This window comes from Falco peregrinus, chromosome 18, assembly GCF_023634155.1.
Source record: "Falco peregrinus isolate bFalPer1 chromosome 18, bFalPer1.pri, whole genome shotgun sequence".
Lineage (NCBI taxonomy): Eukaryota > Metazoa > Chordata > Aves > Falconiformes > Falconidae > Falco > Falco peregrinus.
The window spans coordinates 5,175,124-5,200,000 of NC_073738.1; the positions used below are offsets into that span (position 1 = coordinate 5,175,124).

Genomic DNA, 24,877 nt, shown 5'->3' on the forward strand with positions numbered 1-24,877 from the left:
GTAACCCAAACCAACCCCGAAACGTGCGCTGAGGCCACAGCGCCACAGCAGTCAGCTCTTGCCTGAGGAGCTCGGTTTCAGCTCCCTGGGGCTGCAAAACCAGGCAGGATCGGGGCGATGGGGAGTGGGCAGCCTCCGGGCACCCCCGTAGCCCCCACAGCAGGCCAGCCTTCACCTCTCACCCCAAACCTCTCTCCAGCCCCTGGTAGACCCAGCCTCAAGCCAGGGCTCCTCTTTTCCCCCAGAGATTTACACCATCCAGGGCAACTCGCACGGGAAGCCGTGCACCATCCCCTTCAAGTACGACAACCAGTGGTTTCACGAGTGCACCAGCACGGGACGGGAGGATGGCCATCTCTGGTGTGCAACCACCCAGGACTACGGCAAGGATGAGCGCTGGGGCTTCTGCCCCATAAAGAGTAAGTGGGGAGATACATCCCACCGGGAAAAGCAGAAACCCCGTGCCCTTCCCCCCCGGGGGCTTTCCTGCCTGCCCCCTTCCCTCCTGCCTCATCCCCCCTCCTGCGAGCAGCCTGCGGTGCTGGAACAGCACAGGTTGTTGGGGTTGCTGGGTCGTGGGGGTTTCTTGGAGCCGCAGATGGGGCTGCGTTGGGTGCTTACCCTGCTCGTCCCTGCAGGCAACGACTGCGAGACCTTTTGGGACAAGGACCACCTCACCAACAGCTGCTACCAGTTCAACTTCCAGTCCACGCTGTCGTGGCGGGAGGCTTGGAATAGCTGTGAGCAGCAGGGGGCCAACCTGCTGAGCATCACTGAGATCCACGAGCAGACCTACATCAATGGTGAGACCGTGGCAGCCAGGCTCTGCGCTCATCCTCGCCAGGGGCAGGGCTGGTGGCACCGCGGCTGGTGCCGGGTTGCTCTGCCTGCCCTGGGTGGTTGGTTTGGGGGTGGTGACAGGCTGGGGCTTGAGCTGGGGCTGGGGGGACTGATCCTGCCCCTGTGGCTGCATTGGCCCCAGGGCTGCTGACTGGGTACAGCTCCACACTCTGGATTGGGCTCAACGACCTGGACATCAACGGAGGCTGGCAGTGGTCAGACAACTCACCCCTCAAGTACCTCAACTGGGAGACTGGTGAGATGGGAGGGTTGTGGTGGTGATGGGGGTGCTGGGGAACAGCCTGTGACCGCTGGAGTTGGCCCCCGTGGCCGGGGATGTGGCCTGGGCTGCTGCAGGGTGTCCCCTCGCTGCCTGGGGACAGAGAGCCCCATGGGACTGTGGGGCAGCCTGGGACATCGGTGGAGCTGGGGCAGGGACACAGGGTGCTGCAGGGGGAATTGTCCCTCTTAGCAGCCCTGCAGGTAACCTGGGTTGAGCTTCCTTGTTCGGAGGGTCATTGCATCCCAGCCTGGTGCTGGCAGAGTGGTCCCCAGTTGCAGGTGTCCATCTCTAACCTTGGGGTGTTTGGGGGGCAGAAAGACCCATTGCAAGGGCTGCTCTGGTCATGCCCGGTGCTGTCACTCAGAGTCACTTGTGGGGACAGTGATACCCTCGGAGGAGGTTTGGGGACGGGTGGGAGCAGTTCAGGTCTGGTACTGTGACCCCCCGACTGCCATCGATATCTCTGGGTAGAACAGTGATGCTCTAGGTTCTCGTGCAGTGAGGCACGATAAATAATCCTGGGTACCCGGGGTCACGTCTTCATTGTGCCAAATAAACAGGTCTTCACTGACGTGGCAGCAGGGAGAGCTGCTCTCTGCCGGCGCCAGCCCTTGTGCAGTGCCCTGCCTGCGTGGGCAGCGCTGGCGGCTCTGCCCCAGCTCCTCAGCAGTGTATCCCCCCCTGCCCCGCTTTCCAGATCAGCCCGACAACCCCAGCGAGGAGAACTGCGGGGTGATCCGCACCGAGTCGTCTGGGGGGTGGCAGAACCGTGACTGCGGCATCGCCCTCCCCTACGTCTGCAAGAAGAAGCCGAATGCCACCGCTGACCCCTTTCTGACGGGTGAGCGGGGGGATGAGTAGCAGCAGCAGCGAGCAGCCCCGAATCCTGTATCCCAGCCAGGTGGGCTCCCATGCCGGCACAGGCGGGGAGTGCTCCCTGCGTGGCGGAAGCCCGTGGAGATGCCCATGGTGTCTCCAGCTTGCTGGGGCAGAGCGGTGGTTGAGCTCCCAGGGTTGCCTGCAGTGGGGAGAAGTCCCCCCCGAGGGGCATTGCCCGAGGAGCGCTCGGCGCTGTTACGGCTGGGGTGGTCGGGAGGAATCGAGCAGCGGGAGGTGACCCGTGGGCCCAGGAGATCCCCTGGGGTGCTCTCTGCAGCGCTCTGCCATCGCTCCTCTGCAAACAAAAGGGATTTTGTTTTGTCCCCAGAGCTCTAAAGCCATCAGTCTCTGCACCTTGCCATGGCGTGGTAATTTTTGGCTGTAGCTTCCCTGCTGTTACTTTGGCTTGGTCTCCTGAGCACCCCATGGGACTGTGGGGTCTCCTGAGGACCCTGTGGGACTGCGGTCCCCTCCCCAAGGTCTCCTCCCCACCGAGGTGGGGGTTGGAGAGCAGGACGGGAGCCCTCAGGCTGCCTTGTGTCCTGCCAGACTCGTGGTCGGAGGTGAAGGTGGACTGTGAGCCCAGCTGGCAGCCCTTCCAGTCCAACTGCTACCGTCTGGTGGGAGAGAAGAAGAGCTGGCAGGAGGCGAAGAAGACCTGCCTGCGGAGCGGGGGGGACCTGGTCAGCATCCACACCCTCTCCGAGCTGGAGTTCGTCACCAAGCAGATCAAGCAAGGTAAGGGGGAGCCCGCTGTGCCGGCAGCACCGTTCCCGTCTGGTCATGGGCTCCATGCGATCCCACTTCTGTGTGACGGGGGCTGCAAAGCTGAGTTGTTTGTGGCTGCGAGGGGAGTGGAGACCCCCGGCTGGGAGGTGGCGTGTTGCTTGGAGGAGCCTGTGTCCTGGGCACATCCTCCATCCCGCAAATATCAGTGCTGCTCCCGGGAGCCTGCGGTGCTGAGGAAGGAAATACGCAGCTGCAGCTGGGGATGGTGCTACTGCCAGTTGGTTAATGTGGAAAAAATGGAGAAAAAGATCCTGCTGGGCGAGTCTGCACCTCTTACTGCTTAGTTTGCCCAGGATGTCACTGTCCCCAGGTCAGGCGAAGGGGGCGCCTGCCGGTGGCATCCCAGGCTTCCCTCTCCAGTTCTGGTCTCACCCAGGTGTAATTGCGTTGAAGTTTCCCACATCAGGATGTGTCGGAGCTGGGATGGTGCTTGGGAAGTTTCGGCCCAAACAGTCATGTGGCAGTACGGGGGGGTGCCCGTGCCACCATCCTCCGGACCCTGCTTGTGCCATCTGGCATTAGGGTCACCCTCGGCTTGGGTTTTGCTGTTCCGTCCGAGCGTGGCCGCTCCGGCCAGGTTACAGCTCACGACAGCCCGGCCCTGCTCCGCAGAGGAAGGTGCTGGCAGCAAAACCTGCCGCGGGGACATCGGGGGACCCAGACTGCAGCGGGGACCAGGGAGGGGCTGGGGGCTGAAGGGGCTTAATGCTGAGGGAGGCAGGAGCCGTGGGAGGGTGGAGAAGGGAGGGTGATGTGCTGGTGCCTCCAAACTGGGAGCAGAGTGGGATGGGATGTGAGGGAATGGCTGAAACCCATCAGCTCACTGGACCTGGGCCTGTGGGTCTGGACTTTTACTACGCTGCTGCTGCTGCCAGCACCTCTCTGAAAACCGGTGGCAGATACCCCTGCGTTTCCCACTCCACAGGTCCATCCTTGTGGGCAGGAGCTGCCCTGCTCTGCCTGCCTGCCCTGCCCTGCTCGCGCTGCCCTGCCTGCCTGCTCTGCCCTGCCCGCCCTTCCCTGCCTTGGCTGCCCTGCCTGCCTGTCCTGCCTGCCTCCCCTGCCCTGCCCACCCTTCCTGCCCGCCCTTATCTGCCTACCTGCCTTGCTTGCCTGCCCTGCCCTGCCTGCCTTTCCCTGCCTGCCTGCCCACCTGCCCTGCTTGCCTGCCCTGCCCTCCCTGCCTGCCCTTCCCTGCCTGCCTGCCCACCTGCCCTGCTTGCCTGCCCTGCCCTCCCTGCCTGCCTGCCCTGCCCCGCCTGCCTGTAGCACCGCTGGGGTTAGAGCCCTGCAGTCGGGTTTCAGCCGGTGCTTTGCAGAGACATTGTCCCAGCTCGAGGGCTCGTGCCACCGGGGAGTTTCTGCCAGGTTTTGGCCAGGCAGAGAGAGTTCCACCTCCCGACGCTGCTGTCTCGGCAGATGTGGAGGAGCTCTGGATTGGCCTGAACGACCTCAAGCTGCAGATGAACTTCGAGTGGTCGGATGGGACACCCGTGAGGTTCACGTACTGGCACCCCTTCGAGCCCAACAACTTCCGCGACAGCCTGGAAGACTGTGTGACCATCTGGGGACCGGTGAGAGCCCGGGGCCGGGGGCTTAATCCTGCACCTCCACAGAGAGTGCTGTAGCATCCTCGTGGCCAGGGACGGGGGTACCTCGTGGAGCATCTTTGGCTGGGGTTGAGCATGGCTCATCCTGGTGGGAGGGATCTGGCACAGCATCCTTGGGGATTTGAGGTAGGGAAGGAAAGCCTGTGGCCCCAAGGTGGGGGTGGATGGGGTGGGAAATCACCCAGGCTGTCCGATCGGCTCAGTCCTGCCCTTCTCCCTGCTGTGCAGGAGGGGAGGTGGAATGACAGCCCGTGCAACCAGACCCTGCCGTCCATCTGCAAGAAGCCCGGTCGGGTGAGCCAGGAGAAGGAGGAGGATGATCACGGGTGCCGAAAGGTGAGTGGGACCTGGTCGGGAGGTGGCTCTGCCTCATGCTTGGGGCTTCAGGGTTGCAGGGCACCTCTCCCCAGAACCATCTCGGGGAGCTCTGGTGAGCAGCACCTGGAGCTGTGGTCTGCGCTTGGGGGCTGCTGGCACCACGGAGCATCCCGTGGCTGCAGAGCCCCTCACTTCGGTGGTTGCATGAGGCCAAGGGAAAAACTGGGACAAAACGCACGTCTCCGTCGTCCAAGATCCTCCCCCGTGGGCCAGCTTGGTTGCCAGCAGGGACGTTCATGCCTCTGTCTTCCCCTTGCCTCTCTCGGTGCCAAAACCCATCAGCAAAGCGGCTCCACGTGGAGCCCGGTGGGATGGAGGAGCTGCCAGCCCCGTGCTCAGCACCGTGGCAGGCTGCCTCCTCCGGGGGGTACAGGCATTTTGGGGACACGGCCACCACGCTGGCAGGTTCTTGCTGGGACCGCGCTCTGCCTCAGTTTCCCCAGCTGTTGTGCTGGCCGAGCCCGCCCCGTTCCCACGCTTGCTGGGAAGTTGCTTTTGTGCCTGTGTGCAAAGCCTTCGAGCGGCGCGCCGGGCGTCACCGCCACTCTTGAACGTCTCCCAGCGTTTCAGAGCAGCCAGCGCGCTCGCGCTCGGACTAGCAAGCAGAGAGGTGCTGCCGGGCTCCTCCCAGGGCTTTTCCCCATCACGGCAGGGACAGACCCCAGCAGGCACTTGGCTCTGCCAGAGCTCGGGAGGAGCCGGGCCAGCTGCCGTGCCAGGCCAGACTGGGGGGCTGCCAGCTGGAGCCGGAGGAGCCCCGGTGTTGGTGGGTGCTGGGGACAAGGCACTGGGTGGCCATGTGCCACCATCACCGCAGGAGTCCTGAGGACTAATCAAATGTCCCCGTGCAGATTTAACTCCCTCCTGCCTCTCCAGCCTCAGTCTTACCCTGGCCTTGGGTGCCTGGCAGAGATGCACCCGCTGGGAAGCAAACTGGGAGTGATAAAGGAACCAAGGAAAGACCTTTTCCCACCCTTCCTCCCCTCCTCATCCTCAGTGGGGCCGTTTGCCACGCAGATGCAGAGGCTGATGGAGAGGAGGCAGCATCTTGCCCAGAGAATCGGCCTCGGTGCTCTCCGGCCACTGTACTTTTTTTCTTGGTGGCTTTGCTGCTTTTCCTTCTCCTTTCCAAACCCCCTCTATTTTTGGAACAGCCTGAAAGGAAGAGGTGGGGGATGGAGATTTGGGCGATGGAAAGGCAGAGCTGGAGAGCGATGCGGGGGCACGCCGGGGTCGGGAGCTGGAGGCAGCAGTTGGGGTTGACGGTCCCATCCTGGTGCTTGCGGTGGTGCTCAGTGCATGAGAGAGCACCCCTGTGGTGTTAGTGATGCTGAGGCCCAGGGCTGGTTGGGGACCCATGTGGGGCCACGTAAACCCTTCTGGGGATGTCGGGGACCCACATTGTGCCATGCTGTGCCCCTTTCTTGGCTGCTCAGGGGTGTCGGTGCTGTTCCCGGAGGGGCTGTCCCTGGGGTTGGTAACTTTGGGGGAAGGCTGCAGGAGCAGGAACTTGCGGGGAGAAAGTGGGATTTGGGGTCTTTTTCTTTACGGTCTCCCAAAGCTGCTCTCCTGCTTTTCTCCCCACCACGCTGGTGATGCTGCAGATGGCACGAGTCCCCCCAAGTCCTTCCAGTGCCCCAGGGGTAAAATCCCGGTGATGTTTGGGAGGATCCCTTCGCCTGGGGCCACTTGCCTCCCCGGCTGAGCCCCTTCACCCTTCCACCCTGGCTGGCTGTTGCATCACATGCGTGTCCCCTCTCGCAGAGGAGCCCCCACGTCCCTCCCCGCACCGCCACTGCCACTGCCAGCCCCGGGGCCGCCCCGCTCCCTGCTCTGGCAGAAAACAGGCGCTATTGTGTCTCCAGCCCCGGAGAGGCTCCAACATCAACAAGGCGGGGGATTAAAGCAGGCTGCGGTGGGACTCGCGCTGGATTCGGCCCCGCGGCATATAGAGGAGGATTGTGTTCCCCTCCCCGTGCCCCGGCTGGGGCTGGACGCTGGCAGAAAAGCCGTTTCCCTGGCTTTGAAGCTGCCTGGGTGTTTGTTTTCCTTGGAGCCATGTCCTTTGGGGCCAGGGGCTTGTTAGAGCTCAAAGCTGAGCAGGGTCAAGCTGGGGCGGCCGGGGGCAGGAGACCGCCCAGGGGAAGCTGGAGGTGGTGGCAGGGGACGTGGGACATGGTGTTTGCCCCCCCGCCTTTGCTGCTGTCCTTCTGGTGAGGGCTGGGGTGAGCAGTGGTGGATGGTCCCTGTCACCCATCCCCAGGGCTGGAAGTGGCACAGCCCCTCCTGCTTCTGGCTGGGTGAGGACCGTGTCCCCTACAGCGATGCCCGCAAGATGTGCTCCGACTACGGCTCCACGTTGGTCACCATCACCAACAGGTCAGCACCACGCCGGTGGCGGGGGGCTGGCTGCAGAGCGAGCCCCCCAGGGCGGTAAGACCCGACCACATGGGCTGGAGCATCACGGGCTGCCGGGTACCTCAGCTGTCAGCATCTCCCGCTCTTGCTGCCCCGCCAGGTTTGAGCAGGCGTACGTCAGCAGCCTCATCTACGGCTGGGACGGGGAGTATTTTTGGACAGCACTGCAGGACATCAACGAGACGGGCGCGTTCCGTTGGCTGAGTGGCGATGAGGTTATGTACACCCACTGGAACCGCGACCAGCCCGGTAAGGGGGCGGCTGTGGGTGGGATGGGGATGTGCTGTCCCTGCAGGTTGGGTGCTGGCTCTGCCACCTGGCACGGTCCGACCCTAAGGTTGGCATCCTCCCCGCTCCTGTGAGTGCTCCAGGTTACAACAAGGGTGGCTGTGTGGCCCTGGCCACCGGCAGCTCCACGGGGCTGTGGGAGGTGAAGAACTGCAGCACCTTCAAGGCCAAGTACATCTGCCGGCAGAACCTGGGCACCCCGGTCAACCCTGAGCTGCCTGGTCCCTACCCCACCCCCAGCCTCACCGCCGCCTGCCCTCCGGGATGGAGCTCTGACTCCAAGCTCCGTCACTGCTACAAGGTAAGGGGTGTTGGGGGGGCTTGCCCTGGCCACTGGGGGGGTGCATGTGCCTCCCCACCAGTGCGATGGGGGTGGGCGGTGGGGGTGGGCGGTGTGTTTTGGTGCTCGCAGAGGGCAGCCTGGATCCCGTGAGCCTGGCTCGGGCTAAGTGGTGGCAGTGTGCCCCGGGGTGCTACCATGGTGGGGATGATGCTCAGGTCGTCTCAGGTGCTGAGCCTGCTCCGCTGCTGGTTCCTCCTTCCCCAGGTCTTCAACTTTGAAAAACTGCAAGAGAAGAAGACGTGGATTGCGGCACAGGAGTTCTGCCGGCAGCTGGGGGCCCAGCTGCTCAGCCTGGGCAGCTACGAGGAGGAGCACTTCGTCGCCAACACCCTCAACAAGATTTTCGGGTGAGAGGCTGGCTGCGCCGGTGCGTGTCCCGCTGCCGGAGTGGGCTCGGCATGAGCCCGCAGCCCTCCCGGTGCTCTGGCCCTCGTGGATGGGGTCTCATCGTTCCCCCCGGCTCCCCGCAGGGAGTCGGAGCCGGAGCTCCATGAGCAGCACTGGTTCTGGATCGGCCTGAACCGGCGGGACCCCGCGGGGGACCGGAGCTGGAGGTGGAGCGACGGGCTGGGGGTGAGTCCAAGGGGGGGGGTTCAGCAAGGGGACTCCGGTTGGTGTTTGGGGTGCAGGGTGAGGGCAAATGTGGCGCTGGTGGAAATGCCCAACACCGCCCATCTCTCTCGACCCCCAGTTTTTCTACCACAACTTTGACCGCAGTAACTACGACGACGATGACATCCGGACCTGCGCGGTGCTGGACCTGGCCTCCCTGCAGTGGATGCCGATGCAGTGCGAAGCCCAGCTGGACTGGATCTGCAAACTGCCCAAAGGTACCTGGCGAGGACCACCCCCCTAATCCAACCCCCTCACCTCTGATAACCTGGCAGGGGCTGGGCTGCAGGGTGGTGGAGCCTCTGCCACCTCCCTGCCGCAGGTTGCACTTTTATGGTGGGTGGGGGGTCCTCATTCAGGGGCTGGGAGAGGTGGGAGAGGTGCTGTCCATCCCAGGGGGATTTGGGAGGGTACCTCACCCTTGGAGCCCACGGGCGGTTTGCCGGGAAGCACCAGAGGGAGCATCCCAGCCCCGCATCCCGCTGAGAGCCTCTCCCTGCCCTTGCACCAGGTGCCGATGTGAAGGAGCCGGAGATCACGACCCAAGGTGTGTTGGCTGTGTCCGTGTGTCCATCCAGCACAGACCGTTCTCCCTGTGCATCTGCCACCCCATCGCACGTGTCCCTGCGGGGCATTCCTGCGGCGTTACCCGGAGTGGGACGGATCCTGCATCGGGTCGTAGGAGGGAGGGGAGCGCAGGCATCCTGCTGCACAGCATGGCTGCAGAGGCTGCCTGCAGGGATGGGGCAGGATCAGGCCCCTCCGCTGCAGGAGAGGGGCAAAAGCAAAGCAGCCCAGCCCATGGGGGACCAAGGGACAGGGTGGTGGGTGCGGGTGGCTGCAGCAGGGGGTGGCGCAGCCACGGCATGACACCACGGCATGACTCTGATCCCTGCTTGCAGGCAGCAAAGAGTGGGTGAAGTACCAGGAGGCCGAGTACAAGTTCTTCGAGCACCACTCCACCTGGGTGCAGGCGCAGCGCATCTGCAGCTGGTTCCAGGCGGAGCTGGCGTCGGTGCATGGCGAGGCCGAGCTTCGCTTCCTGGGCCAGAACCTGAAGAAGGTACCAGGGGGATGGGGACCTCCCTGGGTGCCAGTGGGTTCCACTGCCTCCCCGGGCTGCTCCCTGCCCGGCTTCCTTCGTCCTTTGCCAGAGGGACGTGATGTGGGGACAGCTGGGGTCACGATGGGTCTCGTGCAGCGGTTCCAGTGCCTGGGTGCGGGTTGGGGCTCAGCCAGGGGATGCTTTTTGCTGTGGTGCGAGCTGGGGGGTGTGTGCTGCCCAGTCCCCGTGGCTGGGGTGGCTGCAGTTGTCCCCAACAAGTCCCTGCGAGGCACTGACATGTCCTCCCTGGGCGTGCAGTTCTCCAGGGGCCAGGAGCAGCACTGGTGGATCGGGCTGCACACCTACGAGAACGACGGGAGGTTCAAGTAAGTGGGAGACCAAGCCACCACGTCCCCGTGCCGCTGTCCCCTGCTCTCGGAGCGCTGTGGCTCAGCACCTGCACCTCAGGGGGTCTCATCCTGGGGTGCTGGGCTGGAGGTTCCTCACCCAATAGAGGGCAGTGGTGGGGCACGCTCCCAGTTAAGGTTTGCAACTGGTCCTATTTGCCAAGTCTCCTGCTCGGCTCCGTGTTCCCACCGGTGCCTTTCCCAGGTGGTCCGACGGGTCCCTGCTCAACTTCGTCTCCTGGGCACCGGGCAAGCCCCGGCCCATCAACAAGGACAAGAAGTGTGTGTACATGACGGCGAGCAGAGGTGAGGGGCTGGGGCTGCGGGCTGAGCGGAGAGACCCCAACCCCGGTGTGGCGGTGGGGTCATGCCCAGCCTGTCCCTCCCCGCAGAGGACTGGGGGGACCAGAAGTGCATGACGGCGCTGCCCTACATCTGCAAGCGGAGCAACGGGACAGCCGTGAAGCCTTCCCTCCCGCTGCTGCCCGCTGCCACGAGTGGGGGCTGTCCCCGCGGCTGGCTCCCCTTCCTCAGCAAGGTACAGCGGGACGGAGAGGGGGCAGTGGGATGGAGACGGGGTGGTGGGATGGAGAGGGGGCGGTGGGACGGAGAGGGGGCAGTGGGATGGAGAGGGGATGGTGGGAGGAGAGGGGGCGGTGGGACAGAGAGGGGGCAGTGGGATGGAGACGGGGCGGTGGGATGGAGAGGGGGCGGTGGGATGGAGAGGGGGCAGTGGGACAGAGAGGGGGCGGTGGGACGGAGAGGGGGCAGTGGGACGGAGAGGGGGCAGTGGGACGGAGAGGGGGCGGTGGGACGGAGAGGGGGCGGTGGGACGGAGAGGGGGTGGCGGGATGGAGACAGGGCAGTGGGATGGAGAGGGGGTGGCGGGATGGAGAGGGGGCAGTGGGATGGAGAGGGGGTGGCGGGATGGAGGGGTGGTGGCAGGATGGAGAGGGGGCGGCGGGACGGAGAGGGGGCGGTGGGACGGAGAGGGGGCGGTGGGACGGAGAGGGGGTGGCGGGATGGAGACAGGGCAGTGGGATGGAGAGGGGGTGGCGGGATGGAGAGGGGGCAGTGGGATGGAGAGGGGGTGGCGGGATGGAGGGGTGGTGGCAGGATGGAGAGGGGGTGGGAGGACGGAGAGGGGACAGTGGGACAGGGGAATGGCAGGACAGAGGGAGCAGCTGCCTCCTGGCCTCCCACCAGCCCCACTGTGGTGGGGTGGGGGGGCTGAGAAATGGCAGGGTGGAGGGGGACGCGTGCACGTGTTTTGGGGGAGTTGCTGGGGGTGCATGCAAGGGGATGCTTCGAGGGGCGCACCGCGGGGTGCGGGTGCATGCACAGGGGTGCTGGGAGGGAGGTGTGCTGAGGGGAGGGTGTGCGGGAGGGGTTGGGGGGCCGGAAAGCGTGAGGGTGCGAAGGGGAGGAGGGCTGTTGGAGCAGGATGAGGCTGCAGAGGGTGGTTGAGTGGGGAGGGCGCTGGGCTCGGGGTGGCTGCACCCCCTGGGCCAGCCCACATGCCCCCACCCCCCGGTGCAGTGTTTCAGCTTCAATGGCCACGACAAAGCCGAGATAGTGAAATGGCCAGAGGCGAAGCAGGCGTGTGAGAGCCAGGGTGCCATCCTGGCCACCATCGCCAGCCCCCTGGAGCAGGGTATGTCCCCCCCACCCCCACTGGCCCTGCTGACTGGGGACCTGCTGGGGTGGTCCTCAGCGCCTCACCTGTTGCTTGCAGCTTTCATCACGTCCATGCTGCCCAACATCTCCTTCAACCTCTGGATCGGGCTCCACGATGCGCAGAGGGAGTTCCAGTGGGTGGAGGGCGAGCCGCTGCGGCACGTGGGCTGGGCGCCTGGGGAGCCCTCGGGCTGCAGTGCCACCAGCCCCCGTGACAAGCCGGTGAGTGGGACCCCCCCGGAGCATCCCCCCTCCCCTGGGATGTTCTCAGTCCCATGCCCCACCCCCGAGGTGGAAGGTTTTGGCGTACCGGGGTGGCTCTCCAAGGGCAGAGCAGTGTCTGGCCCTGCAGGGTGGGCGTCCCTGGCGTGGGGGTGTCCGTGGGGGTGGGACGGTGATGCTTAGGGCACTGCTGACCTCACGGCTTGGCTGTGCAGACCAACTGTGTGGTGGTGTGGCACGGCTCGCCCCCCCACTTCACGGGACGCTGGGATGACCGGAGCTGCCTGGAGGAGAAGCACGGCTACATCTGCCAGCGGAGCATAGGTAGGAGGGGGACAGGGGGACACCCCAGCTTCTGCTCGCTGGGGACCTGCCACCCCCCCCCCCCCGCTGCCCCGTGCTGTGGGAGGGGCTGCGGCTGGGGGGCTCAGGGTGATGGGCTTAGCCTGGGGGGAGCTGGGGGTGCTGGAGGAGCCTGGGGAGACCGGTTTGACTCGGGGCGGGGTGTCCCCCGTCCCAGCCGCTTGTGGGGCAGCCCCAGACCTGTGCGTGCCGGGCTGGCTCGGCGCGTCCCACAGGGACATGCACAGCTGCAGGGTGGGGACCGCACCGGGGTGTCACTGCTCGCCCCGCTGGGGGTTGTGGCCTCTTTGCCCTCCCCAGCTGCGTGGGGGTGCCCCATGCGCAGCACTGCCAGGGTCACGCCGGCTTGGGGGGGGGATAGGGACAAGGGGGTGACCCGCCCTGGGGTGGATGCAGGAGTGTCCTCCATGCCCTCTGACTGTGTCTCTTTGCTCCCCCAGACCCGTCCCTGAGCCCCGCGCGGACGCCGTACCCCCCTTCGCCCACCGGCACCCTCTTTTACCACAACAGCACTTACCGCATCCTGCAGAAACCCCTCAGGTGGCACGAGGCGCTGCTGCTCTGTGAGACCCTCAACGCCACCCTGGCCACCATCCCCGACCCCTACAGCCAGGCGTTCCTCACCCAGGCCGTCAGCAGCCTGCGGGCGCCGCTCTGGATCGGGTTGGCCAACGACGAGGTGAGGGGAGAGGGCAGGCAGCTGGGATGGGGGTGTCTGCGGGGTCGGGGCAGCCCCCCAGCTTCCCCTCGCCTTGGTTCTCCAGGGAGGCCGGAGCTACTCGTGGCTGACAGAGGAGAACCTCTTCTACGCCAACTGGCAGGACGGGGAGCCCCAGCAGGTCGCCGGCTGCTCCTACATGGACGTGGACGGGAGCTGGCGCACGGCCGGCTGCGACACCAAGCTGCAGGGGGGCATCTGCCAGCTCCGAGCAGGTACTGGCTGGGGGGGGGACACGGGGGGCTCAGTGTGGGGCAGACTGGGTGGAGTGCACCCAAGGGTTGGAGGTGGCATCCCAGGGGGGACCTTCTGGAGCTCTTCGTGTGTCCTTGTGGGGCAGGGTGTCCCCAGCGTGCTGTGGGACCCTGAGACCCTGTGCCCCCCCAATGCACCCTGTGTTCCCCCAGGCGCCCCCCGCACACACAAGTGGAGCTACAGTGGCAGCTGTCCCAAGTCGCTGGAGGACTCGTCCTGGATCCCATTCCGGGACCACTGCTACACCTTCCACATGGAGATCACCCTGGGGCAGAAGGATGCCATGAGGAGGTGCCAGAAAGGTAGGGAGGGGCTGCGGTGGTGAAGGCAGGTGACGCACCCTTGGAAATGGAAGAGGGTGCAGTCCCCAGGGCACCCATGGGTGCCACAGAGCACCTTTGAATGGGATCCCTGTCCCCGCACCCATGTCCAGCCTTGGTCAGCCATCATCTCCTTGCTGTTACGTGTTGGGGTTCCCCAGCTGCCGTGTGGCCCATGGGTGGGTCCTCTGGGGCACTGCTGCTCCCGAGCTCCATCCTCGGAGGTCCGGGCTCTTCCCTGACGCTCTCTCCTCCGCAGTCGGTGGCACGGTGCTATCCATCCAGGACGAGATGGAGAACGTCTTCGTGTGGGAGCATCTCCAGGCATACGAGGGCCAGTCCAAGGGTGCCTGGCTGGGCATGACCTTCAACCCCAAAGGTACAAAGGGAGGGTTTAGATATTCCCCCAGGCACCACCATAAATTCCCACCAGTTCTGCGGTGAGTGGAGGAAGCCCCTGGTGGTGGCACCAGTAGTGGGGGCTCATGCATTGGTGTGAGCAAGAGCCCCAGCCCGCAGGCTGTGCTGGATGTGCCCCATGGGTCCTCCTCTGGCTTGGTGGGGTGGGAGCGGTGGCTTTGAAGCCCAGAGCCCCCTCCAAGGCACTGGAGCCTGTAGGTTCAGGAAGGAGCCCTGCAGCCCCTGGTCCTCCCCATCACCCTGTCACACCTCCCCATCACACCTCCCAGTGCTTTCTGAGCTGGGGGAAAGACGGAGTGACCCTGTCAGCCTCCCCAGATTCTTCCATGATCTCTCTTACGATCTCCCCATGGCTCTCTCCTGATTCTTCCATGTCCTAGGCGGCACCTTGGTTTGGCATGACAACACGGCCGTGAACTACTCCAACTGGGGCCAGCACGACACTGGGCCCAGCATGCTCAGCCAGAACAGCTGCTACTGGATCCAGAGCAGCAACGGCGTGTGGCGCCTGGGCTCCTGCACCAACGTTACCATGGGGGTCATCTGCAAGATCCCGCGAGGTAGGGCCCCCCCTCTGCTCCCTGAGGTGCCTGGGCTGATGTGGGGTGAGCTGGGGGTCCAGGTGCTGCAGGGCAGACCTCTGTCCCGCTGGCAGCGCCAGCCACATGTTTGGGGCAATTCCAGTGTAGGGGGGTTTCAGGGGGCTGGTACTGGGGTCTGCAGGTCCCCGCTGGGCTCAGTGGTGGGCTGTGTGTGTCTCAGTGGCTGGGTCAGAACCTCAGGGCAGGATGAGGGCGGTGGGGCGGTGGTGGAGCAGAACGAGAGGACCCCCACAGCTGTGCATCACCTGGTGTCAGCGCTGGGGGCAGCGAGGATGTGGGGCTGGGGTGGGGTGGGGGGTCCTGGGAAGAGGGGAGGGTGCCGTGACCACGTGCTCATCTGTCTGTGTTGCTGTTGCAGTGGAGGAGAGCAGCTTTTCCAGGGCAGGTGAGTGGCACCGTCAGCCTGGGCACAGTGTCAGGACCAGGAGCCGGTGCTGGGGGCCTGTGCTGCAGCCCAGCTTTGATTAATAACCAAAGAAATGGGGTTTGTGGGTGGGAAATCCCGTTTCCAGGTGGTTCTGCCCTGGGTTAGGGTTCCCCGGCAGCAGAAGCCATCCCTCCATGGAGCAGTGTGTGCAGCCAGCCCCTTGCCGGGCCCTCCTGCCCTTGTGGACACCACACCTGCTGGTGGGATCCCAGAGATACATCCCAGGCAGCTGCACACACATCAGGAACAACCCAGGGAGGCTGCCCTGGGCAGGCTGCCCCCAAAACACCCCAGCACCGTGACTGCGGTCCTGTCCTGCTGCTGCCTGGGAGCCCCTGTCCGGCTGGAGTCCCCCCCGCCAGCCGAAGCCCCTCTTGCAGGGGGAGACGCCGGGAGACGGCCGGCTGCCTTTCACCACCTTCTTCTCCTCCCTGCAGCTCTGCCGGAGAACACGACGGCCATCGCAGTGGTGGTGCTGTCGACGCTGGCGCTGTGCACCGTGCTGGGTGTTGCCGTGTACCTGTACAAGCGTCGGCGGAGCGCGGAGCGGGGCGCCTTCGAGAGTGCCCGCTACAGCCGCACCACCTCCAACCCCAGCGAATCCGCTGAGAAGAACATCCTGGTGTCGGACATGGAGATGAATGAGCAGCAAGACTGACGGCAGGGGGGACACTGGGGACGGGGACCTGGGGAGGGGGGAGGACGGAGAGCATCACACACGCTATCCCCATGGCGCACGGGGCAGGGGCGGCAGCAGGACCGTTGCAGCAGGGCAGGGAGAGGGGCTGGGGTCGGGGTCCGGCCGGGCGGGTGAGCGGAGGGAGCTGGGGTCCCCCCTGCCCCACGGGTCGCTGCCACCACCTCCGGGCTTGTCCTGGCTGCCAGGAGTTGGCCTGCAGCAGCTGTGGAGGCGGTTTCAGGGCTAAAAAGCTCCGAGGAAAGGTGCCCCCTCGGCTCAAGAGCTTTCTGGTGGTGCGAACAGGCTCCGAGACACCTTCCCCTTGGGAGAAGGCAAGCGCAGGCGTTCAGGGCCCTGCAGTGGGCTCGTTCCCCCCAGGAACTGAGCTGGTGTCCGAGAAGACATCCTCCTGGGCAAGAGGTCTCTAAAGCCGATCTACCTCCCCTCCGCACGCAGCGGCGAGGGCCCTGCCAGCCCCCCGGCCCCGCCACCCTGCCGCTCCTCTCCCCCTCCTCGGCCGCATCCCCTGCCCCCGGCAGAACGCAGCGGAGACACCGTCGCAGCGATCCGAGCGTGGACCCCTGGCATCGACGATGGGATCCCCTCTCCTCCCTGGCAGATCCCCAGAGCTGTGTCCAGCCCCGGCGAGGCTGTGGCTGCTCCCCCCGGGCTGGCAGCCAGAGCCTGCCCCACCGTCTGGTTTTTTTTTTGGGGGGGGGTTGTCCCAAATCACCGCATGGGATGGCACCGGAGCAAACCGCCGGCCAGGCCCCCTGCGGCAGGAGCACCCTCAGCACCCCAGGCTCTGCGGGAGGAGCTGGGTGCCGCGGCGATGCTGGGGGGGCAGGGCCACCCTCTGTCCCTCGCCGGGCTGGGGTCACTCGCCGCCGGTTGCCTTGTTGGGGCCAGAAGGACGAGGTCAGGGCTGTAGGGTGGGGAGCGGTTTGGAAGCTTTGGTGGTTCTTCGAAAAAGTTCGGTGGTTGTTCGGTTTGGGTTTTTTGTTTGTTTGGTTGTTTGTTTTTTTTTTAAGGAAATGATAGCTTTTTTTGCTATTCTGTATTGAGTGCGTGCTGAATATATACGTTCTTTCACACAGCTGGCTGGGGTGTTTGTGGTTGCCTGTTTTATGTGTAGGATGTAGAGGAGGAGGAGGAGGAAGGCGGTGCAGGGCTAAGCCCCTGCCTGGCTTCTGCGCTGTGCAGGGAGGAGTGGGGGTGCCTGGGGCTGAGCCATCCCCCAGCTGCCCCAGCCAGGGTCGGGGCAGAGGATGCTGGAGCCAGCGAGAGACATTCGGGCCCCACAGGGGGGGTTCCCTGCTGGGAGTTGGGACCCAGAGAGCCCCTTACCCCTCCGAAGTGGGGCAGCACAGCCCCTGCAAGGGACGCTGCATTTAGCCCTCTGCCTCCGAGGCTCACGCTGCGGTTTTTTTTTTGTTGCGACGACAACAGGAGCTAGCTGATTTTTGTTACTCTCCTTTTTGACGCCTGTGTGGATTTTTAAATCTGTTGATTTCACTTAAGCTGGACATTAAGTGTTTAAGAAACTGTTGGGGGGGTGGGATGGGGGAACGAGGGATCAGTGGGGTTTTGTTTACTTCTTGGCATTGTCCAAAAACCGCCCCGACGTTTCAGGGCGAGCAGGAATCTGGAGCGCATGGAGCTGCCCCAGCTCCATTTCTCTCTTTTGGCTTTCTCTGCATTTATTTCCTGAGGTCCTTTCTGGTTTGGAGCTGTTCGTTTTATCTGCGGGTCCATGGCTTCCTGACGTGGGTGCTGGATCCTGAAAAGCCGAGCGTGAATTCCCCCCCATCCCCAGCGGGCATCGATGTACCAAAAAGCAAGCTTAGAGCACACTGGCGGCCCTGCCGCAGGGATGCTTGGAATAGCAGGAGGGATGCTGAGCTGGAAGCTGTGCTGCTGGTGGCTGTGGAGGTCTGGAATGAACGACTCCTGGATGAGCAGAGCTGGTAGAAAGTCCTAAAATCCAGAGGTTGAGGTTAGGGTTGGTGGGAAGGAGTGGGGCAAGGAGTGGTGCTGTGGTGGAGGGGTGCCGCTGGGCAGGGCTGGGGCTCGTTTGGAGACGTGTGTGGGACCCCAGGCGAGGTGGGTGCAGGGAGGCACGGGGGGATCAGCTGGGATGGTGGCGGGTTGCCGGTGCTGGAGGAAAGCTGATGCCGCAGAGGGGCACGGAGCGCCGGGGGTTGGAAGGAGGTCCTGCGCGGGGGGCATCGCGCCCAGCTTTCACACAGCTCTACCTGGGAACACCCTGGTGAAGGGTTTCTGGTTTTTTTTTTGTTCTCCTTGATTAATTTGTTCTCTTCCCTTCTTCTTTGCTTTCAAGAGAAGATATCTGTACAGTCTAGGGGAAATTTTGTATGAGAAGAGTTTTGTCAGCTGTCGGCAGTGATCAGGATTACGGGAAAAACGCATATATGGTTAAGTGGTATCTCCTATCACCATTAGAATAATGTGAAGAATTGCTTAAAAGGACCCTGTCAATTATATATATATATATATATATATATATATATAAAATATATATATATAGTTTTGCATTTTTTTACTCTGTGGTTTGTAAGATCCTTTTAGAAGCTTGGAAATAAAATTTCCTTCCCCACCTATTTTCTTCCTTTTTCCCCCCCTCCTCCCTTTTATTTGGAAAAAAAAAAACCCAAACCCAACTTGTCTTTCCCTGCGTTCCTAACAAGCAGTGAAGGTGAAGCGGGAATGACACCTCCCTGGCTCTAGCGGAGGAGGCTCAAAGGCTGCACGGGTGGGGGTGGGTGGATTTGTATTAATTCGCGGCGTTCCTTGGTTGTGTCCCGTGGGTACAGTGCCTCTCCTCAGCTGGCTGTTGTTCGGAAGGGTCGGCTGGAGGGAGAGGATGAAGGAGCATGGGGCACGTTTACTTGGGGATGGATGACTCCGGAGTTCAAGGAAGATGGGCAGGTTGAGCAGGGTCCTTGGAAAAGCACTGGGATGCCTGCTCCTCACCAAGGGTTGGGGGATGGGGTGCACTCCGGCCAAACCTGCCCCCTCCCGCAGCTCCTGTTGGGATGGTGAACAGAGGATGCGACCACCGTGGCACCGGCACCCCCGGCCAGGCTGCGGTGTTCTGGGCGCTGTGGCAGGGGTGAGCTGCACCAAAGCCACTGCACGAGAGCACTCCTGAAGCGGCAAGGTCGGCAGCATCCCGCTGACACGGGGCACGGAGCACGGGCATCGCGCTGCCAGCAGCGGTCCCGCACAAGGTGCCCCCCACCTTTGCTCAGGGGGCTGTTTGCTCATCTCCCTCTGCTTCAGGGCTTTGCCTGGGGCTGCCCGCACCCCCTGCTCCCTTCCCTGGGCCACAGACCCAGCGCCCTTCCCGCTCCCCCACCACGCTGCTGCGGTCTGGAGCGATGGGATTCCAACGAGGTTTCGCTCGGGTTTGCCAGGGCCGGCCAGTTTTGCCTTGCGTTAGGTGAAGAGCACAGAGCAGGCGCTTGGAGCAAAGCTCTGAGGATGCTTTTGAAGGAATAGATGATTTTTCTCGTTTGTTTTTCATCCAAGGGGTGAGGGGAGCTCACAGGGGGCAGCAAGGGCTGCTCCGTTTAATTGCAAACAGCAGTGGAAATAATGCCGAGCAACACCGCACTGCAGCAGGGGAAAGGACACGAGAGTCATCCTCGTTCCGGAGCTTTAATGCTCTCAGGGTGACCTGACCTGGATTCAGGTATGCGGCTCCTCTTCAAAGGAAGCCCTGTAAAACTTGCACTGCTGATGTTAAACAGTGAAGCACAGAATGTGCCTTTTTTTTTTTTTTTAATTTAAAAGAAGCGCAGCTTTTGGAGAAAATAGTAGTTTGTAGTAACCAAAGGCCCTTTCTCACGATGATGAAGAGACTCCACTTTTTATCTGCTCTTCTGAACTTGAATCGAGCACACCCATTTTAAAGGAGGGAGTCATTAGAAAATTCCATGGGGTCCGGTTCAGGCTGGGTTCGTCTGGAAAAGGATACGAAATAGCCTCGTTATTTTAATCCCCTTTAATTTCCCTACTGACTACTTAGGTATCAGACAGAGGGAAGGCAACACCTCCGAGGCAGGCAATTAGGACACTCTAAAATTAGGCATTGGCAGGTGTGCTGCCCGCCAGCCCCTGGATTGTGGACTGGTGGTAAGGGTTTTCAGGAGGCACATTGGGTTTGTTTCCAGAAGTGTCTAAGTCTAAGAAGTGCAGCACAGCACACCTAGACTCCGGGGTGGGCTTCACCCGAAAAATCTGAGTCAGCCTGGGGTCCTGGCGTCACCTGAGGCTCTGTGTAGCTCTGATGCGCTCATTGAGTGCTAGTAGGTCGAAATTGGGTCAGATGCTTGGTGACCTGAAGCGCCCTGTTCCCTTGAATATAAAAAGAAGGCTGGGGCAGCGAGCTGAACTGCAGTGACCACATCACATCTGATGTTAGATGAGCAGAATCCTGCCCTAAGAGGCTAATTCCCTTGATTTTGCCTGCACTGATAGGTAAAAGCAGACCTAAGCAGCTTAGGACTTGCTCATCATCTGCACAGAGTACTTTGAGCCCTGCACTGAGATCGCCCCAGCATCCACAGTGTGCAGGAAGCACTCAAATAGTTTTGGGAGCATCACGGTACGGGCAGTGCGGAAGCTGTTGTGCTCGGCTCTGCTAAAGACACACTGGCTGTTTCGTCTACAAGCTGTAGCAAGCCTTGTGTACGGAAAGGGTGAGGAGCCCGCTGCGCTGAGCCCGCTCCTTATCACTTGGATGGGACGCAGCAGTGTTTGCGAAGGGGAGGATTCAGTGTTAAATGTTCAGGAAGAAGAAAGCGCTCGGTGGCTGCAGTGTATCAAAGCCGGGCTCCTCCGCGCCGCAGGCTGTACGGGCTGACCGGTGGACACTGCCTTTTTGAAGCAAATTGCAGTTGGCAGCTGTTTGCATTTTACCCCGTGGTAAAAACCGCTACTCTGAAAAGAACCAGTTTGTGCAAAACGAGTAACCACAAGATCTTTGTTTCCTCGTTCCCAGAATCCAGGCATAAGCCTGACTCAGAAGTTATTAATCTTCACTGGATGAAGATGGAATGCAATGTTCTTGTGAACACGGTGTCTGCTTAGTAAGTAATTTTGTTCAGGAATGATCACAAATATGCTAGGTACTCTTCACTTGGGATGGCTATTGGCCATATCATGTGTAGCTCATGATTAATAATTATTTTTAATTGATGCATTTAGTACCTAGCTTGCAAGGACCAATTTGGAGACAAGTGAGCAGAGCCGCGCACGTAGCTCAGGTTTCCCGTGATGGACAATACCCAGCACAGTGTGAGCAAGCAGCAGAGGGGCTATTAAGTGCCTTAAAACTTGCAAAATTATACCCTCTCATCACACACAGTAAAAAGAATTATAGCTTATTAAGTAATATATTTCAAGTTTATGTGGAATCAAGAAGTTAGTAAATGTGTTGATCGGACAAGAATCCAGAAGGTTCATGTACAAATCTGAGCATAGCTTAGAAGAGTTTATACAGCAGATTTGTACCGATCCGTTTTTTGCTGAGCTGCAGATCCCCCACGCTTCTCGCTGTACAGTAAAGTGAAGCCTTTGGGCTCCTTCCCATCTTTGCTTCCAAAGAGCAGCCGTATTTTCTAGATGTTTCACATGAATTCAACCCGGTGCCTTTGTCTGTCAGCATTCAAATCCAGATCTGAGTAACTAGTTTTCTCCTGCCTTCATCCCCCGCCTCTAAAACAAAGGAAACCCCCGGCTATGTTGAGGCCATGCTAATTAAAGGAAGAGAACATTAAATACAAGAACTTGACGGAACGTTCATCCCACTCGAGCTGAAGGCAATGCACTCGGTGGGTTGTTGTCATGTGCATTCAATCAACAGATGTCAAAGCGCGCTCTGAACCTCCTGGCTGTAAGATGGATCGTGTACAGGATCGTGTCGCTTCATAAGCTCAAGCTCTAATCAGAAGAAAGCTCAGGAGCAAAGAATGTCAGCGTTGTATGTGATGCCAAAGACGCAGGAAAGGAACCACAGGCATCTCTGTAAGTTGTGATTTTAGAGGTTGAAGGAGGTCAGTTAACCCCTCGACTTACTAGCCGACTGTTTCCAATTAGGTGAGGCACTTTTAGGACATAATCAATAGAAATGTCATGTTGACTTCACTGCCAGTTACCTTGACCTACGGTCTTTTAAAGTAATGAGCAGTCAGCGTTTGGACGTTTTCAAGACATCAGTAGGGCTACAAAAAGGACTGTGCACTATAAACACGCTTGTTTGGGCTTTAATTAAAGTAGGAGAAAAGTAGGGGTATAAAAAACAACGAAAAGGGTATTCAGTAGAAAGGCTTCTTGGTGGAATTCCAACAGCATGAGAGTTTTACCTGGTTTTCTGAGTCAGGATCTGTAAATGAAGAAAAAAGGGTGTTTTAGAATACCTCTCTCCATCAACAAGAAAAATGCTGAGCAAGATGAAATGTCGTTGCTTTCTCCTCGGCTTGGAAGCAGAGAGCAATCCCTGAATAATTATTTTGAGTGCCAATTATCGGCGCTGCCAGCCTGCTGCTCTGCGCTCAGGGGCACCTGTGCAAGCCCTGCTGCACTCGGCTTTGCTGCCCATCCGAGGATACAACAGCTTGTAAAAAAAAAATAAATAACAATGGGTATTGACATAACCCCCAGATTTATCGTCTGAATTACCGGGGGCGAGCAGGGCGAGGCGGAAACGTGCTCAGCACCACCGGAGCGCTGTGGGAACCACTCGTGCCCAGGGCCTCAGCAGCTTTTTTCCTGGAATGGGGATGCTGTCGTTCTTCCCATGCTGTTGTTAAGTTTTAGTTTTTTAAATTCATTGAAAACCTTTTCAAGCCGCTGGTTGGGAATCAGGCGAAACCTGTGAGGTCCTGCTGATCGCCTCGGGGGTTATTTATGGGGCACTGGAAACGCCGTTTGCTTTTTGAAGGGGCTGTCAGTTCGGTCGTGCTCCCAGCACTGTTTAGCTCTTCGGGATTATATAAGAAGTTAATTTAGTCGGTTCAACAAGATAACTAGCAGATGTACGTCTCCTCTCTGCTGGCATCGTGGCCATATGGGGGATAATGTAAGGTGCAGAAAGGATGCAGGGAGGGCTCCCTAGAAGTGATGCTATCACTAATTAATTGAAATGCCTGAGTCAAAGCATGACTTTATATTCTAAGGAGCATGTCAGCAGAAGCACGTCACTTGGTTCTGAGTGCTTGGGACTGCTCAGACCAGGGCAGCGGCCCTGGGGGTGGCAGGTGAGCCCTGGGGGGTGGCAGGCGAGCTCGGGGGGGGGTGGCAGGCGAGCCCTGGGGGTGGCAGGTGAGCCCTGGGGGGGTGGCAGGCGAGCTCGGGGGGGGGGGGGTGGCAGGCGAGCCCTGGGGGTGGCAGGTGAGCCCTGGGGGGTGGCAGGCGAGCTCGGGGGGGGGGTGGCAGGCGAGCCCTGGGGGTGGCAGGTGAGCCCTGGGGGGTGGCAGGCGAGCTCGGGGGGGGGGTGGCAGGCGAGCCCTGGGGGTGGCAGGTGAGCCCTGGGGGGTGGCAGGCGAGCTCGGGGGGGGGGGGGGTGGCAGGCGAGCCCTGGGGGTGGCAGGTGAGCCCTGGGGGGTGGCAGGCGAGCTCGGGGGGGGGGTGGCAGGCGAGCCCTGGGGGTGGCAGGTGAGCCCTGGGGGGTGGCAGGCGAGCTCGGGGGGGGGTGGCAGGCGAGCCCTGGGGGTGGCAGGTGAGCTCGGGGGGGGGGGTGGCAGGCGAGCCCTGGGGGTGGCAGGCAATAGCTGGGGGGTGGCAGGTGAGCTCGGGGGGTGGCAGGTGAGCCGCTGGCGATGCAGGCGAGCTGTGGGGGTGGGATGCCTCCCTGCAATGAGCCCAGCAGTGCCTTGGTGTGACTGCAGCCCCAGCCCAGAGCCCTCTGCACCCCCTGCGGGGACCAGCCCAACAAAGAACCTGCTGCAGCTGAAAGAGCTTTGCCACGAGAATATTAACTGTGCTGTAAACACAAGATCTGGAGTCCTCCTCTAGAATGAAACAACTCATTTGGCATTTAGCATTGTTCCCAGGTGTTACAAGTTTTTTAAATCCTGTTTATACGTCATGTTTTTCCTGTAAGTGGCATGCTGGAATTCAGAGAAACCTTTCTTCTTGCAGCATCATCATGATTTCATACCTTGTCACCAGCTCCTGGGTAAACAGACCTGCAAGACAACAAGCCCCTGTCATTCACCGCTAAAGTGTGTGTTTAAAATAGCATTCTCATTTTTCTGTTCCCTAATCCTGGACGATTAATTGCAATAGGACCTAGAAGGTGAAGGCAAAGTGGCTGGCTTGGCCAAGGAAGGCAATTGCACATCTCTGGAGAATATTAACATACTAAGGTTAATAAATAACTTACCAGAGAAAGTTTCCTTACCCTTTTATTTCCATTTTATTTCTACCTTTGAGAGAAATGCAAGTCCGTCCTGTTGGCTGAGGGACAAGAATCCCCGTGCTGTAATGCAATTCAGCAAGCACTGACATCAGAAATGGGAGTTAATCTCTTCTCAGTCTACACAGCTTATCTGAATATGAAGTTTACTTTGTTTGAATACTTGTTACAAAATCAGAGTTGAGACAAAATTATCTTTGGAACAGAAAATGGATTAAATATCTCGGTTTCACTTTGAGGTCAAAGTCAAGGTTGTGGCTAGAAACTTCGGAGGCAATTGTTTTACAGTTACAAGAACAAATGTAAACTGAGTTACTGGCAGATTAGGACTGAACGATCCCTCACTTGCCGGGTGATACGTATCAATAAGCAAGTGAGTTCAAGTAAGTATCTTAACTACCTTTAAAAATTGTTCTTTCCTTCTCATTAATTGATTTAAACCCCTCACTGCTCACAGGAGGTGTTCCAGGGGAGGTATGGCTATGAACTTCAGTCCTGTGGGACTGCAGAAGATTTTATTTATTGTGACTAATGGTCACATTTAGGAAGAAGCCGCAAGGCGACATGGAGCTGGAAGGGTGGGAGAAGGGGCCACAGGCTGAAACTTCTCATTGAAGAGCAAAGGCTGTTTCAGACTGCTGAAGACATATTTTTTTAATCAGTAGTACTAGCACCTCTTTAAAATTCCTGTCTGGAATGTTTCACTAAGGTAAGAAAAAACAGGGGATTCTTTTTCCCAGCGGGTCAGTAGGAGCCCCGGGTTCCTTCTGCTGCCCTTGGGAGCTCGGCAGCGGCCACCTACAAACCCAGCGGCTCCACGTGGTTCTGGACCGTGAAGCCTGAAGCAGCAGAAGCGAAC

General features: G+C 60.5%; 1 protein-coding gene across 1 annotated transcript in view; it reads left to right on the top strand.

Moving 5' to 3' along the window:
* Positions 1-16,671, top strand: part of MRC2 (mannose receptor C type 2) — a gene marked incomplete at its 5' end in the record, with an annotated part of 28,212 nt that extends 11,541 nt beyond the window's left edge. The window contains 28 exon segments of the mRNA XM_055790118.1: positions 246-419; positions 639-803; positions 983-1,096; positions 1,821-1,964; positions 2,552-2,740; positions 4,211-4,365; positions 4,630-4,737; positions 7,043-7,158; positions 7,298-7,446; positions 7,569-7,786; positions 8,033-8,175; positions 8,299-8,401; positions 8,520-8,658; positions 8,952-8,987; positions 9,343-9,503; positions 9,804-9,871; positions 10,098-10,198; positions 10,285-10,430; positions 11,432-11,546; positions 11,628-11,791; positions 12,007-12,115; positions 12,595-12,833; positions 12,919-13,087; positions 13,280-13,429; positions 13,707-13,826; positions 14,248-14,427; positions 14,828-14,854; positions 15,334-16,671. Of these exon segments, the coding sequence (XP_055646093.1) occupies positions 246-419; positions 639-803; positions 983-1,096; positions 1,821-1,964; positions 2,552-2,740; positions 4,211-4,365; positions 4,630-4,737; positions 7,043-7,158; positions 7,298-7,446; positions 7,569-7,786; positions 8,033-8,175; positions 8,299-8,401; positions 8,520-8,658; positions 8,952-8,987; positions 9,343-9,503; positions 9,804-9,871; positions 10,098-10,198; positions 10,285-10,430; positions 11,432-11,546; positions 11,628-11,791; positions 12,007-12,115; positions 12,595-12,833; positions 12,919-13,087; positions 13,280-13,429; positions 13,707-13,826; positions 14,248-14,427; positions 14,828-14,854; positions 15,334-15,554 (3,923 nt within the window).
* Between the last annotated feature and the right edge of the window lie 8,206 nt (positions 16,672-24,877).